Here is a 15,179-nt window from a genome sequence, read left to right on the forward strand (position 1 = left end):
ATCGCTATAGCAAGTACTTCCAGTGCTATGTTGAATAGGAGTGGTGAGAGAGGACAGCCTTGTCTTGTGCCAGAATTTAGAGGGAAGGCTTTTAGTTTTTCTCCATTGAGGATAATATTTGCCACTGGCTTGTGGTAGATGGCCTTAACTATATTGAGAAAGGTTCCTTCCATTCCCATCTTGCTGAGAGTTTTGATCAAGAATGGGTGTTGGACCTTATCAAATGCTTTCTCTGCATCTAATGATATGATCATGTAGTTTTTATTTTTCTTGTTGTTGATGTTATGTATTATGTTGATAGACTTATGGATGTTAAACCATCCTTGCATTCCTGGGATGAAACCTACTTGATCGTAGTGGATGATCTTCTTAATGAGGTATTGAATCCTATTTGCCAGGATTTTGTTGAGGATCTTTGCATCTGCATTCATCAGCGATATTGGTCTGTAATTTTCTTTTTTTGTAGCATCTCTGTCTGGTTTAGGTATCAAGGTGATGTTGGCTTCATAAAAGCTATTTGGGAGTGTTTCCACTTGTTCAATTTCATGAAAGAGTCTTGCCAGGATTGGTAGTAGTTCCTCTTGGAAAGTTTGATAGAATTCATTAGTGAATCCATCTGGGCCTGGGCTTTTGTTTTTGGGCAGACTTTTGATTACCATTTTTATTTCATCAATGGTGATGGGGGTGTTTAGATATGCTACATCCTCTTCTTTCAACCGTGGAAGATTATAAGAGTCCAAGAATATATCCATTTCTTCCAGGTTCTCATTTTTAGTGGCATATAGTTTTTCAAAGTAGTTTCTGATTACCCTTTGAATCTCTGTCATATCAGTAGTGATCTCTCCTTTTTCATTCCTGATATGAGTTATCAAGTTTCTCTCTCTCTCTTTCTTTGTTAGGTTTGCCAGTGGTCTATCAATCTTGTTTATTTTTTCAAAGAACCAACTTCTGCTTTCGTTGATCTTTCGGACTGTTTTTTGGGTTTCCACTTCATTGATTTCTGCTCTCATCTTTGTTATTTCCTTCTGTCTTCCTATTTTTGGGTCCTTTTGTTGAGTACTTTCTAGTTCTATTAGCTGTGTCATTAAGCTACTCAGGTAAGCTCCTTCTTCCTTCCTGATGTGTGCTTGCAAAGCTATAAATTTTCCTCTCAGTACTGCTTTTGCTGTGTCCCATAAGTTCTGATAGTTTGTGTCTTTATTGTCATTTGTTTCCAGGAACCTTTTGATTTCCTTCTTGATTTCATCTCGGACCCACTGGTTATTGAGTATGAGGCTGTTTAATTTCCAGGTGTTAAAGTTTTTCTTCTGAGTCCCTTTGGAATTCACAAATAATTTCAGAGCCTTGTGGTCAGCGAAGGTAGTCTGCAAAATTTCTATCCTCTTGATATTATGGAGGTATGTTTTATGTGCCAGCATGTAGTGTTCTATCCTGGAGAATGTCCCATATACCTTGGAGAAGAATGTGTATCCAGGTTTCTGGGGATGGAGTGTCCTATATATATCCACTAGACATCTTTCTTCCATTTCTCTCCTCAGGTCTAGTATATTCTTGTTGGGTTTCAGTCTGGTTGACCTATCCAATGTTGACAAAGCAGTGTTGAGGTCCCCCACAATTATTGTGTTGTTATTGATATTGTTTTCCAGATTTGTCAACAGTTGTTTTAAATATTTTGCTGGCCCCTCATTCGGTGCATATATGTTTAGGAGAATTATTTCTTCCTGCTCTACATACCCCTTGATTAATATAAAATGTCCATCTTTGTCCCTTACAACCTTCCTGAGTATAAAGTTTGCATTATCTGATATTAGTATGGCCACTCCAGCTTTTTTATGGGTGTTGTTTGCTTGGATAATTTTTCTCCAGCCTTTTATTTTGAGTCTATGTTTGTTCTGACTATTCAGGTGCGTTTCTTGTAGGCAGCAGAAGGTTGGATTGAGTTTTTTGATCCATTTAGCCACTCTGTGTCTCTTAACTGGTGCATTTAGTCCCTTGACATTGAGAGAAAGAATTGTCCTGGGATTTAATGCCATCTTTATATCGAAATTTGGTGTGTCTTTTGGTTAGTCTTGTTTTAAATTAGGTCTTTCAGTTTTTCTCTTAAGACTGGTTTTGAGTCTATAAAGTTTCTGAGCTGTTTTTTGTCTGTGAAACCATGTATTCTTCCATCAAACCGGAAAGTGAGTTTTGCTGGGTACAGTATTCTAGGTGAAGCATTCATTTCATTCAGTCTTGTCACAATATCCCACCACTGTTTTCTGGCATTGAGTGTTTCATGTGACAGGTCTGCTGTAAATCTCAAGGATGCTTGCTTGAATGTAATTTCCCCTTTTGATCTTGCTGTTTTCAGAATTCTGTCTCTATCTTTGGGATTTGTCATTGTGACTAGGATGTGTCTTGGGGTGGTTTTTCTTGGGTCTCTTTTGGTTGGTATTCTTCGAGCATGCAGAATTTGATCACTTATATTCTTTAGCTCTGGAAGTTTCTCTTTAATGATGTTCTTGACCGTTGATTCTTCCTGGAAATTTTCTTCCTGGGTCTCTGGGACTCCAATGATTCTTAAGTTGTTTCTGTTGATCTTATCATAGACTTCTATTTTCATCTGTTACCATTCTTTGACTAATTTTTCCATTGTCTGTTCATTTGCTTTAAGTTTTTTTTCCAATCTCTCCTGCTGTATGGAATTGTTATGTATCTCATCTTCCACAGCACTAAGTCTATTCTCAGCTTCTGATACCCTGTCCCAGAGCTTATCCATTTTGTCATTCACTTCGTTTACTGATTTTTTCAGGCCTGTTAGTTGACATGTTATTTCAGTTTGGAGTTTTGTGATTTCTGTCTTCATATTTTCTTGATTATTATTAGTGTTCTGTTCCACTCTATCCATGGTTTTTTTGAGGTCTTTGAGCATCTTCCATATTGCTACTCTAAAGTCCTTATCTGAGAGGTTGATTAGTTGGTTGGTCATTAACTGGTCATCAGAATTGTCATCTTCATTAGCTATGTCTGATGCTGGCCTGCGTTGTTTCCCCATTGTCACACTTGTATTGTGGGTTTTTCTACGTGTTGTGGTGGTATTCATTGGTTATATGATGCAGGCAGCACACTTCTCTGGCTCCGCCCTTTCTGGATGGGCCTGCTTGCCCCCAAGGTAGGGGAGTCCTCCGTGGATGAAGCCTCACACAGGATCAAATCTTAGGCCTGAGCACGCAGCAGAGAAGACAGTCTGGAGAGAAGTTCTTGCTTCTGTGATCCAACACAGTTCTTAGTGTGTTTTTTTTTCTTCTTGTGATGGTGTTATTTTTTTAGAAAGAGCGCACGGCTGCGTAGCGAAGTGGAGCTAAGTGCCTTCTGGAGCCTCTTTTCAGCCCACTCTCAAGAGGTTCACGCAGCAGGATAGTAAAGAGACACACACAGGCAGCACTCACAGTTTTTCACAGTCGGGCCCCACTGGACAGGCGTAGTTTTCACTCGCTTGCTTGGCAGCTTCAGAATGCTGTATTTCTGGGGTCGCTTCCCAAGACTCTGAGGAGAATTGCTGGGTAGCTTCAGTTTTTGGGGGGTTTGCTTCCCAGGGCTCTGAGGTGAGCTTCCAGAGTTCAGGAAAGACAGAGTAGAGTAGGACAGGGCTCCGTTCAGGTCCTCAGTTTCCTCAGAAGAAGTACAGCCGGGTGGAGACTCTGCAGTTAGAGCAATCAGCACTCTGCCTGGAAACCCCACATCCAGCCATTTCTTACTCACTCACTGGCTCGCTGGGTGGCTTCCGAATGTAGTTTCTTTGGGGTTTGCTTCCCAGGGCTCTGAGGAGAGCTTCCAGAGTTCAGGAAAGACAGAGAAGAGTAGGACAGGGCTCCCTTCAGGTCCTCAGTTTCCTCAGAAGAAGCACAGCCGGGTGGAGACTTTGCAGATAGAGCAATCAGCACTCTGCCTGGAAACCCCCACATCCAGCCATTTCTTACTCACTCTCTGGCTCGCTGGCTAGCTTCCGAATGTAGTTTTTTTGGATTTCGCTTCCCAGGGCTCTGAGGAGAGCTTCCAGAGTTCAGGAAAGACAGAGAAGAGTAGGACAGGGCTCCCTTCAGGTGCTCAGTTTCTGGCTCGCTGGGTAGCTTCCAAATGTAGTTTCTTTGGGGTTCGCTTCCCAGGGCTCTGAGGAGAGCTTCCAGAGTTCAGGAAAGACAGAGATGGGTAGGACAGGGCTCCCTTCTGGTGCTCAGTTCCTCAGAAGAAGCACTGCCCGGTGGAGACTCTGCAGGTAGAGCAATCAGCACTCTGCCCGGAAACCCCCACATGCAGTCATTTCTCACTCACTCACTGGCTCGCTGGGTAGCTCCGAATGTAGTTTTTTTGGGGTTCGCTTCCCAGGGCTCTGAGGAGAGCTTCCAGAGTTCAGGAAAGACAGAGAAGAGTAGGACAGGGCTCCCTTCCGGTGCTCAGTTTCCTCAGAAGAAGCACAGCGGGGTGGAGACTCTGCAGTAGAGCAATCAGCACTCTGCCTGGAAACCCCCACATGCAGCCAATTCTCACTCACTCACTGGCTCGCTGGGTAGCTCCCGAATGTAGTTTCTTTGGGGTTCGCTTCCCAGGGCTCTGAGGAGAGCTTCCAGAGTTCAGGAAAGACAGAGAAGAGTAGGACAGGGCTCCCTTCAGGTCCTCAGTTTCCTCAGAAGAAGCACTGATTTGCAGTTTTTCTTATAGTGTAATTTATTGTTCACTCTGACTCTTTTGAGTCAGATTTTCTAGGTCTTCCTTCAAGCTTGAGGGAGCAGAATATCTGGATAATTGATTGAGATTGAGAGGCCAGTAACTTCTCTGTGTATGGTTAGTTATCAGCATGGCTCTTCACATTCTGTCTTTCTCCAAACAAAGCTTCCATTAACTGCTCAGAGAATCCATTGAAACCCCTATTCCAATCTTCCCACCAGCCTTATGCTTGAAGGTTGAGGTCATTATTAAAGAAAATATAGCACAAGTACAAAGATGAATTTGAAATTTACTCTTGGGTCCAACTAATTCTTGAAGATTACATCTGCAAGAATGTTAACTGTACAAGTATTTAACTATCCTTTTCTCAAATTGCTTTGTATACCTTTCTCTGGCCAGAGGAAAAGTCCTAATACAAATTCTATTAATTCCTGAGAACTGTTTGAAATAATATCACTATGAAAATCAACTGGTAATCTCATTAATACTTGTCTCTGGGTTCCATAGAACTACCATTTATTTTCATGGTTAGATTGAAAGTATGAAGCTGAGTAAAGTAAACATCCTTTCTGAGAGCACAATAATGAGAACCCCTACCAAATGTGAACATTTACCAATTTTACAAGGTTTTCTCTGTAGACTTGAGCATCTTTTTAGTTATTTGTATTTTTAAAACCATCTCATTAATTTTGATGCCAGCATTTCAACTAAAATGCAAAGCAGGAACTTTGGGATGAAAGTTTTCATTTGTTTTCAGTAAAGCAAATCCCAAGCCTCTGGTTATTCTTTCTGAAGCCTTCTAAAGGCAGGAAGATTTTTTAGTGCAGGGAAATTAACAGTGTCACTACCACAGGACAATTACTCTTTCCACTGTCTGCTTTCTTGGCTATCATCTTCATTTGCCTAAGATGATGCAATTTTTCTTCTGATAATGGATAGGATTATTCTCCCTTTCAATCACCAGCATAAGTCACTTAAACTTGCTCCAGATATATAAGGTTCAGTTGCTTTGTTGGAAGTTTTTTCTGAAGCTTTCATGGTTGATGAAAATAAATTTTTTTAATCGTAATGCAAGTACAAGTGTGTATGTACATCCTTTGTCATTAAAATATATGCAGTGGCCTTTAAATATTATTATAATGGTCAGACTCTAGTTGCTATGGAAACAGTAACCAATTTCCTGAACTTTGAAGGTAGGAAGATGCAGTGGTAGCGGTTGTGATCAAAGTTAAGTGATTGGTGATAGGATTGAAATAAAGATTAAAGGGCAATGACTTTTTTTCTCCTTGCTCAATTTGGTTCACTCTATTCCTTCCCTGTGTTTACTGATAACTTCCATCAGAGACCTGCAAAAAAATTACTATCATTCCTTTTATATTTTAAACTCAATTTATTTGGGTACTGCATGAGGGTAATGTTTGAATTCCTGCTTCTAATGGATATATATCTTTTATACAATATTGTGCTTTATGTTAGCAGTATATTTTATACCATATTACATCCCTATCATATAATATTGTTATTTAAAACAGCAAATTCAAACTTTTAATACCTTGATATGAGCAGATGATGCTAAAGGAGAAGCGGAATTATAATTGAAACCCAAAAGAAGAATAGACTATATTTATTATTAGTAAATCAGAATGTATTTATTCTTTAAATACTAGTAGAACAGTCAAATAAATGTACTGCATTCTCTGTTTAGAAGAAATAATTTTTCTAAAACCTCTGTGATTACAAGGAAGATTCTCTGAACTTTCATATTCAACATTGATCACTTTGCATTGCAATAGATTGGAGGATGCAGCATTTATTCTGTTCATGTTGTATTCATGTTACATGTCAGGAAAATGTAAAAGAGTATGTTATAAACGCAGTGGCATCACAGGTCATATTGCTAGGTGAGGGTTCTCTGAGTCTAGTCCACTCTGTATGAAACTATGTAGAGCCAGATGCAGATTCCTTCCTTCAAGAACTTACTTGGTCACATGAGAAAGTTTATATTTTTATAATATAAAACATTATATTATATCTCATTGTAGGCAAAACATGTAAGGCAAAACACCAAATGTAGTCAAATAAAATATAAGATATAAGCCCAAGGAGATGAGCAGATAATGCTAAAGCAGAAGCAGAATTCTAGTTGGAACCCAAAAGAATCAATGTTTATTATTAGTAAATCAGAATGTATAAATGTATTGTTTATATTTTTGATATTTAAAATATGATATTAAAATGTAGGCAAGACCAAAAATCATGTGAGCAAAGATGAATATGGAGTGTGATATAATGGTTAAGATAACATTGAGATGTTTGGTTTTGCTTGGAGCAGAGAGGTAGAATGGCTATTCTCTGCAGATTAAGATGCTCAGGGATTAACAGAGTTGTGAAGGACAGGTAAGGATAGCTAGGACTTTGTAAAAACTAGATGGCTTTCAGTATAATAAGACTTAAATCCGAATACTTTGAGGTCTATGCAAAGATTCTAGAAAGGTAATAATGTTGTTGTCATTCACTTTTTAGAAATAACCCGTCAGTCAGTACCAAACTTGATTTGGCTGCAAATAAATACAATGTGAGTCTGACTCCAAAATACCCTTTGGAATTTCAACTGATGTGTTACGTTGCTTGAAACTTGTTGATTCATGAAAGCCTAATAATAAACTTTCAGATATATGGATAGTTAATTTGAAATAGAGGTGCAAAGAACATAGAGAGAGGAAAGTCTCTGCAACAAATAGTATTGGGAGAGTTGGATAGCCACTATAAAAGAATAAAATTAGAAGATTATTTTTATTATTATTTATTATTATTTCTTTTTTTTTATTTTTTTGGTTTTTGGGCCACACCCGGCGGTGCTCAGGGGTTACTTCTGCTGTCTGCTCAGAAATAGCTCCTGGCAGGCACGGGGGACCATATGGGACACCGGGATTCGAACCAACCACCTTTGGTCCTGGATCGGCTGCTTGCAAGGCAAACGCCGCTGTGCTATCTCTCCGGGCCCCATATTATTATTTCTTAATAAGTTTATTATTATTTATTTTTATTTATTTCTTAATAATTTTAATTAATTATTTATTTATTTTTATTTATTTCTTAATAATGAATTTATTATTTATTATTATTTATTCAAAAGGATTAACCAAAAAAGTTTATGGTATTGGATTTAGTGGTACCTTCATTAAATTCTTATTAAACCCTAATATTAAGGGAAACAAAAACAAATGGGATTACATCAAAATAAAAACCTCCAGCATTCTGAAAGAAAACAAAACCAAAAAATGAACATTGCACTGAAGAGGAGAAAATATTTGCACACCCTACATCTGATAAATGGCTAATGTTCAAGGTATAGAAAACAATCACAAAACTACAACAAAATAAATATCCACCAGTAAAATCAGCATAATGGATACCTCGACAAAGAAGACATAGCTATCCAATGGCATGTGAAAAAGTGGTATCACTGATTATCTGAGAAATACAAATCAAAACAATAGTGAGATGTCACTTCACACTAATATGAAAGATCTATACCAGAGACCAGAAAAGACCAATTCTGGAGTGGTTGTGGTGTGAAAGGAACTCTTATTCTCATTTAGGATTCTTATATGATTTGTTTTCTATGGATGGCATTATTGATAATGCCCCAAAGCTATAATTTTTTATTATTAAGACTTATTATATTATTAGTTGACCCAATAGGTCCACTCTTTAGTGTCTTTTACAGAAATATAAAATACTAGTTCAAAAATATATATGAACATCCATGTTCATTAATGCACTATTTAGAGTAGTCATGGCCTGAAAATAAATTAAGTGGGAGAAAAACATGTGAGTGGATACAAAGATATGTTTTGTATACACCGTGGTCAGCTATTAAAAATTATTGGGACTGCAGGATTTTATAGATGAATAAATGCTAGAGAATCTTATTTGTATGCAATATGAAGAGAAACAGCTGGGTAGGAGAGGTATTGCAAAAGGCTCATGGTTTGCAGATAGGTGGCCTACATTTTATTCCCAGTACCACAGCATGGTGCATTCAAGCACTGCAGGGGAGTGATCCAGGAGTAAAATACTTTAAGTAGTCTCTGAGCATTACTGGGCATAAAAGTTGCCCTCACACGTTCCCAGGAAAAAGAAAAGAGCCAGGTAATAGGTCGAAAAACTTTAGTCTGATCACAAAATTGACATTCCCAATAGTGTGGGGAGTGAGATGGAATAACAGGTGGAAAATGTTCTATAAAATAGTACTTTTAAAAACACATATATCCTTGAAAACCATTTTTATCTCAAATATTTTTTGGGGGGGGCATACCTGGTGACATTCAGGGATTGCTCCTTGTTCTGTGCTTAGAAAGTACTCCTGGCAGGCTCAGAGTTGGCTGTATGTAAGGCAAAAAGCCCTCCCCATTGTAATATCACTAGGGCTCCATAAAGATGTATTTATTGAAGAAAATTTGTTGACGCTTTGGTGTCTCAATTTGGATTTGAATGGAAAAGAAACACAAAATGGACCTATTACATTAGTGGTCCAGGGTGCTAAGGGTGGAGGTATGAGATGCATTCTGGGAACTATTCTGGAGAGAGGTCAATACTGGTAGTGGGAATGGCCCTAATTCACTGTCACTATATGCCTGAAATACAACTGTGAAAGACTTGTAATACACAATGGTCTCAATAAAAAAATTAAAAATTTAAAAAAAGAAACAATTGATAATCTGCGTCTTCACTAGTAATCTGTGTCTTAATATACACCGACTGTTTCTTTTAAATGGGAGTCACAGGTTGAGTTCAAATAATCATGGCGCAATCTAGAACACATTAAGTTTTTTATGTGTGAATATGTTATTTATGGAATCTGGAGTAATCTATAAATTCACCTTTAACTTCTTTATTCTTCTAAAGGATCTTAAGAAATGCTACTCTGCCAAAGCATCCTACCTGTTCCAGCAGGATAAATTCTATGATGTCAGCTATGACACAGGAGACAAGTCTATCCAGTGTAGCCGGAGACCAGATGCATTCAAGTTTTGGATGACTTGGAAGGCCCTGGGAACATTAGGCCTTGAAGAAAGAGTTAATCGTGCTCTGGCATTAGCTAGGTAGGTGTGTGTGTGTGTGTGTGTGTGTGTGTGTGTGTGCGCGTGTGTGTGTGTGTGCGCGTGTGTGCATCTATCTGTATCCAAAACATTTGATAAAAGTAAAAATTTCTGTATGTACATATTCTTTCATTTATGTTTCCTTCATTTTGGAACTTATTATTTCAACAATAATGAGTGAGAAGTTGTGAACTCAGTAGTTGTAACCCCTTTGCTTCTAGGATTCTGGAGAGATACTAAAAAGTTAAAGCAGATAAAATGTACGTGAACTTAATTTCTGACAATGAAGGTACGTAGTGTTCCAGGAACACAAAGTAGGGCTACTTAGGTTGTTATTCTGGAGGATTAGCAGTCTCCTTTCTGGAGGAAGATAATTAAGCTAAGATAGGTTGAAGAGAGAGAAATGAATTAGGTAGAGGAACACCATGCCTAATTATCTGAATAGGAAATTTTGGAGATGTAACAAGATAAAGCAGAGTGGGTGTCATTTTCATAAGAAATGAAGGTAAAAGTGTCCTGGACAGGTTATGTTTCTTTCTTTTTTTTTTTTTTTTTTTTTTTTGGTTTTTGGGTCACACCCGGCGGTGCTCAGGGATTACTCCTGGCTGTCTGCTCAGAAATAGCTCCTGGCAGGCACGGGGGACCATATGGGACACCGGGATTCGAACCAACCACCTTTGGTCCTGGATCGGCTGCTTGCAAGGCAAATGCCGCTGTGCTATCTCTCTGGGCCCCAGGTTATGTTTCTTTTCCCTTTTTGTAGCATTATGACAATGTTTTGGAAACTGATTGGGTTGAGCTCTAGTGCCAAACATTTACCACTTGATCCCAACTCTGCTGTGGAATTTGATCCATGGATGCCAGTAAGCATTTCATTCTAAATGAGACCTGTTGGCCTTCAACAGTGTACGGATGATTTTCTGTTATATTTTTTTTCCAAACATCTCAACACTTAAAACATTTAAAAATTGAAGAATAGTCAAAAGTCTGGAGTTATTCACTTTTCTCAAAAAAAAAATATATGTCTCACCTGGTGATAAACATTATAACCAGATGTTGACTGACTCTGGAGGATCACAACTCCTCCATCTTTTATAGATATCTATCTGCTTTTTTACTTCAGCTTAGAGATGTGCACCATCTGGACTGCAACCTACCATTCACAAGCCTTATGACTCAGGCAAGCTTTGTAACATCTCTTTACTTTTCTTGTCCTACACATGGAAGAAATCAGTGGCATTTTAATTAAGGTGGTTGTTACAATGATTAAATGAAATAATATATGTCAAACATTCAGAGTCTGGTATATGATAAGCTCCTTACCAAATTTTTGATAAGAAAAATATATATTGGTCCATGAATATACAGAAGTAGGTGCACAGCATTGGTGGAGGCTTTCTATTGAAGTGAGAATCAATTGGGTCCTTAAGAAAAAGAGGGAGAAGAATGAGACATTAGAGTTTGTGTCCTTGATTTGAATAAACTCTCTTCAGTCTCTGCTCATGATTCACTTACAAAATCCTTACTGTCTCTTTAAAGATATAAAAAGTGGTAATGGATACTTCCATTACGCACATCTATAGATGCTTTATGTCAGCAACAGTCTGAAAACCTGGCCTCTTAAAAAATTACTTATTTAGGGCCCCGAGAGATAGCACAGTGGCGTTTGCCTTGCAAGCAGCCGATCCAGGACCAAAGGTGGTTGGTTCGAATCTCGGTGTCCCATATGGTCCCCTGTGCCTGCCAGGAGCTATTTCTGAGCAGACAGCCAGGAGTAACCCTTGAGCACTGCCGGGTGTGGCCCAAAAACAAAAAAAAATTTACTTATTTAGTTTTAGACAATACAAGGGTTTGTGGAGAGTGATAGCCTTAATCTCCTATGGTAGTTGTTGGGAAGTAGGGATGGGTGGAATTTTGGGTGTACTGTATTATATCTTCCTTGGACTAGCAGGCTATATGTAGCATATTTCTATGATATCAGTGACAAAGTTCCAAAGTGGCAAACCCATATTACTGTTTTGATTATGTCCTTTTGACTAGAATTCCAATAGACAGAGCAAAACATGTAGCCAAGTTCCATGTTTGAAAGCGCTGAACTGCATTTGGCACACACAGGAAACATGGCAGAGAACTTGACTATAAGGATAGGAAGATGGCTTTTAGACTGTTAAAAATAAACTTTGGGTTGTTATAGTTTAAGGACTAGTTTGAAAATTATTTAAATATTAGAATCTATTTGTGTTTTTCTCATGATTATTGAAACTTTAACAAAAGGCAATAATCTATGTTACGTAGAATAACTGGTTCTAGGGACAAATATAACCAGGCCTTAATCTCTCTCCATCTTTAGATCTAGTCTCCTTAAATTTATTTTCTCCTGGAGGAAGGTGGCTTTCAAAAGTGATATATATCTATAATTTATTATTCAATTTCAGGGTCAATAATAGAACATAATCTTTTCTCAACCATCTTGAGGAAGGTTTAAAGATCCGAGTAAGAAAATTTTATCTTTCATTCACTGTTGCCAGGGAAATATAACACTCTCAATGGCATGCTGAATCATGTACTGGCCAATATAAGCAGACTGAGGAGACTGATTCCTTCTGTGACCTATTAAAACTAGGCAAGAAATGTGGCCTGATTATAAATGAGGTAAATTGCCTACATCCAATGTAAGGAAATTACTAACTATGAGAAGAAATGAAACAATCTCCCCAAAATATACATATTTGCTCATTAAGTTAAAATTTCAGAAAGCTCTGTTGCCTTTTCTTTGTGTTTATTTCATGCTTTTTCACATGTGAGAGCATTTCTGCATTATTTTATCTAGCTGCTAAGTAATTTAGCGACAGGTGTCTTGAAATAAGGTTAGATATGAATATTTTATGATTGTATTTATTATAAAATTAACATTCCTCTCAGGGTAGAATTTAATTTATAGTCGAAGGATACTTTCTAATTTTCGCAAGAAAATATCACAGGAGAATAAATGTTAACATTTCAACTCAATTCAACAAACACTTATTGTTTGTAAATGTTTGTCAATTTGAACCGAATTGAATTAACATTTCAGTGAACATCACTGAAGATTCTAACCTATTCACAGGGGGAAATAGTTTCTCCTCTTTGATGCTATGATACAGTTTTGATATCAAACATTCTAGTTGTGGGGTGAGCAAAATGTCACCATGTTCTCCCACTCCCTAAGTCAAACTAAAGGGGAGAGTGTTTTTTAGCCATGTCAACTGGAAATTATACATTTGTAACTGGGAAGATAGTATAGGAGTGAAGGTACTTGCCTTGCAAGCAGTTGATTTAGGTTAAGTTCTAAGCACCAAGTATGACCTCTACAGCCCTTTTAAGAGTGATACCCGAGTGCAGAGTCAGGAATAAATGCTGAATATCCTTCAGTGTGACCCTAAATCAAACAAATCAAAAAGGAGTTATAAATTTGGAGAAATTTGCTCTATGATGAAGACTCATATTGGTGTAGGGCTACTCAGTAACAGTACATATCTTGTACTCCTGATGTTGTAGGCTAGATTCTGGTACAAGCTCCAGTACTCTTTTACCAGGTACCTGTGAGCACCACAGTTAAGTGTGTGCACAGCATAGAAGAACTCTGCCCTAGTGATCATAATGAGCATTTTCATCTAAGTGTGAAAGCAACCAAACTGAGTTGATGAACTCATCAATCCAGTATCTACTTCCCATTCATCTAAACTATAGGATGGAAAGAAGGAAAGAATTATATTCAGTTAGAAACATGAGATTTTTATTTATTTCTGTGAATTTTTTCTTTAATAATGAATTCTAAGATATACAGGTTTTATTTAAAAAGTCTTTTTCACAGTTTTAATAGAGTCTTAGATGAAAGTTTTGGAAACTGGTCTTAATGAATCATATATATATATATATATATTCTATTAAGCCTTCTTTTTTAAAATCTTTTATTAAAACATCTTGATTACAAACGCAATTGTGGTTGGGTTTCAGTCATGTAAAGAACACCCCCCATCACGAGTGCAAGATTCCCAACACGAGTGTCCTGAATCTCCCTCATCCCCACCCCACCCCTGCCTGTATTCTAGACAGGTTTTCTATTTCCCTCATACATTCTCCTTGTTAGGATAGTTCACAATATAGTTATTTCTCTAACTAAACTCATCACTTTTTGTGGTGAGCTTCATGAGGTGAGCTGTAACTTCCAGTCTTCCTCTCTTTTGTCTCTGGAAATTATTATTACAGGAATGACTTTCATTTTTCTTAAAACACATAAATGAGTGAGACCATTCTGTGTCTTTCTCTCTCTCTCTGACTTATTTCACTCAGCATAATAGATTCCATGTATATCCACGTATAGGAAAATTTCATGACTTCATCTCTCCTGAGACTACATAATATTCCATTGTATATATGTACCACAGTTTCTTTAGCCATTCATCTGTTGAAGGGTATCTTGGCTGTTTCCAGAGTCTTGCTATGGTAAATAGTGCTTCAATGAATATAGGTGTAAGGAAGGGATTTTTGTATTGTATTTTTGTGTTCCTAGGGTATATTCCTAGGAGTGGTATAGCTGGGTCGAATGGGAGCTCCATTTCCAGTTTTTGGAGGAATCTCCATATCACTTTCCATAAAGTTGGACTAGACAGCATTCCACCAGCAGTGGATAAGAGTTCCTGTCTCACCGCATCCCCGCCAACACTGCTTGTTCTCATTCTTTGTGATGTGTGCCAATCTCTGTGGTGTGAGGTGGTACCTCATAATTGTTTTGATTTGCATCTCCCTGATCATTAGTGATGTGGGCGACTTATAAGCATATTTTAAAGCATATTTTATTGACTGAGATTCTGTAGTTTACAGTACTGATAATAATAGTTCCTCATGTATATAATTTCATCACTATTCCTGTCATTAGTGTACCCTTCTTGCTGCTGCAGCAGCATCCCTTCTTCTTTGCCTTCCCGTTCCTCACCAACTCAAGTATATGATTAGTTCTCCTCTTATATTGCCTTTGGTACTTTGGTGTTATTGTGTATTTTTAAGTTTCAAATATAAGTTAGATCATTCTGTATCTGTCAGTTTCTTTCTTTCTCTTCTAACTTCAATTAATATACATCCTCTAGTTCTATTCATTTTGCTCAAATTGCATAATTTTGTACTTCCTTAGAGCTATGTTGTATTTCATTCTACAACTTCTTGATTCATTCATCTCCATTTTGGCATCTGGGTTATTTACAAATCCTGGCTGATGAACATAGGTATGCATATCTCCTTTTGAATTCCTGCTTTTGTATTTGGCCTTTTGATATCAAGAGATGGGTTATTGAGTTATTGGGTAGTATTCTTATATCTTAATTTTTGGGGGCC

The 15,179-nt window shown here is 37.6% G+C and overlaps 1 protein-coding gene across 1 annotated transcript in view; it reads left to right on the forward strand.

Moving 5' to 3' along the window:
* GADL1 (glutamate decarboxylase like 1) overlaps positions 1 to 15,179 on the forward strand; it is a 239,878-nt gene that overhangs the window by 141,243 nt on the left and 83,456 nt on the right. The window contains exon 12 of the mRNA XM_049766059.1: positions 9,616 to 9,812. Within this exon, the coding sequence (XP_049622016.1) occupies positions 9,616 to 9,812 (197 nt within the window). The remainder of the gene's footprint in view (positions 1 to 9,615; positions 9,813 to 15,179) is intronic.

Source organism: Suncus etruscus, chromosome 20, assembly GCF_024139225.1.
Source record: "Suncus etruscus isolate mSunEtr1 chromosome 20, mSunEtr1.pri.cur, whole genome shotgun sequence".
Lineage (NCBI taxonomy): Eukaryota > Metazoa > Chordata > Mammalia > Eulipotyphla > Soricidae > Suncus > Suncus etruscus.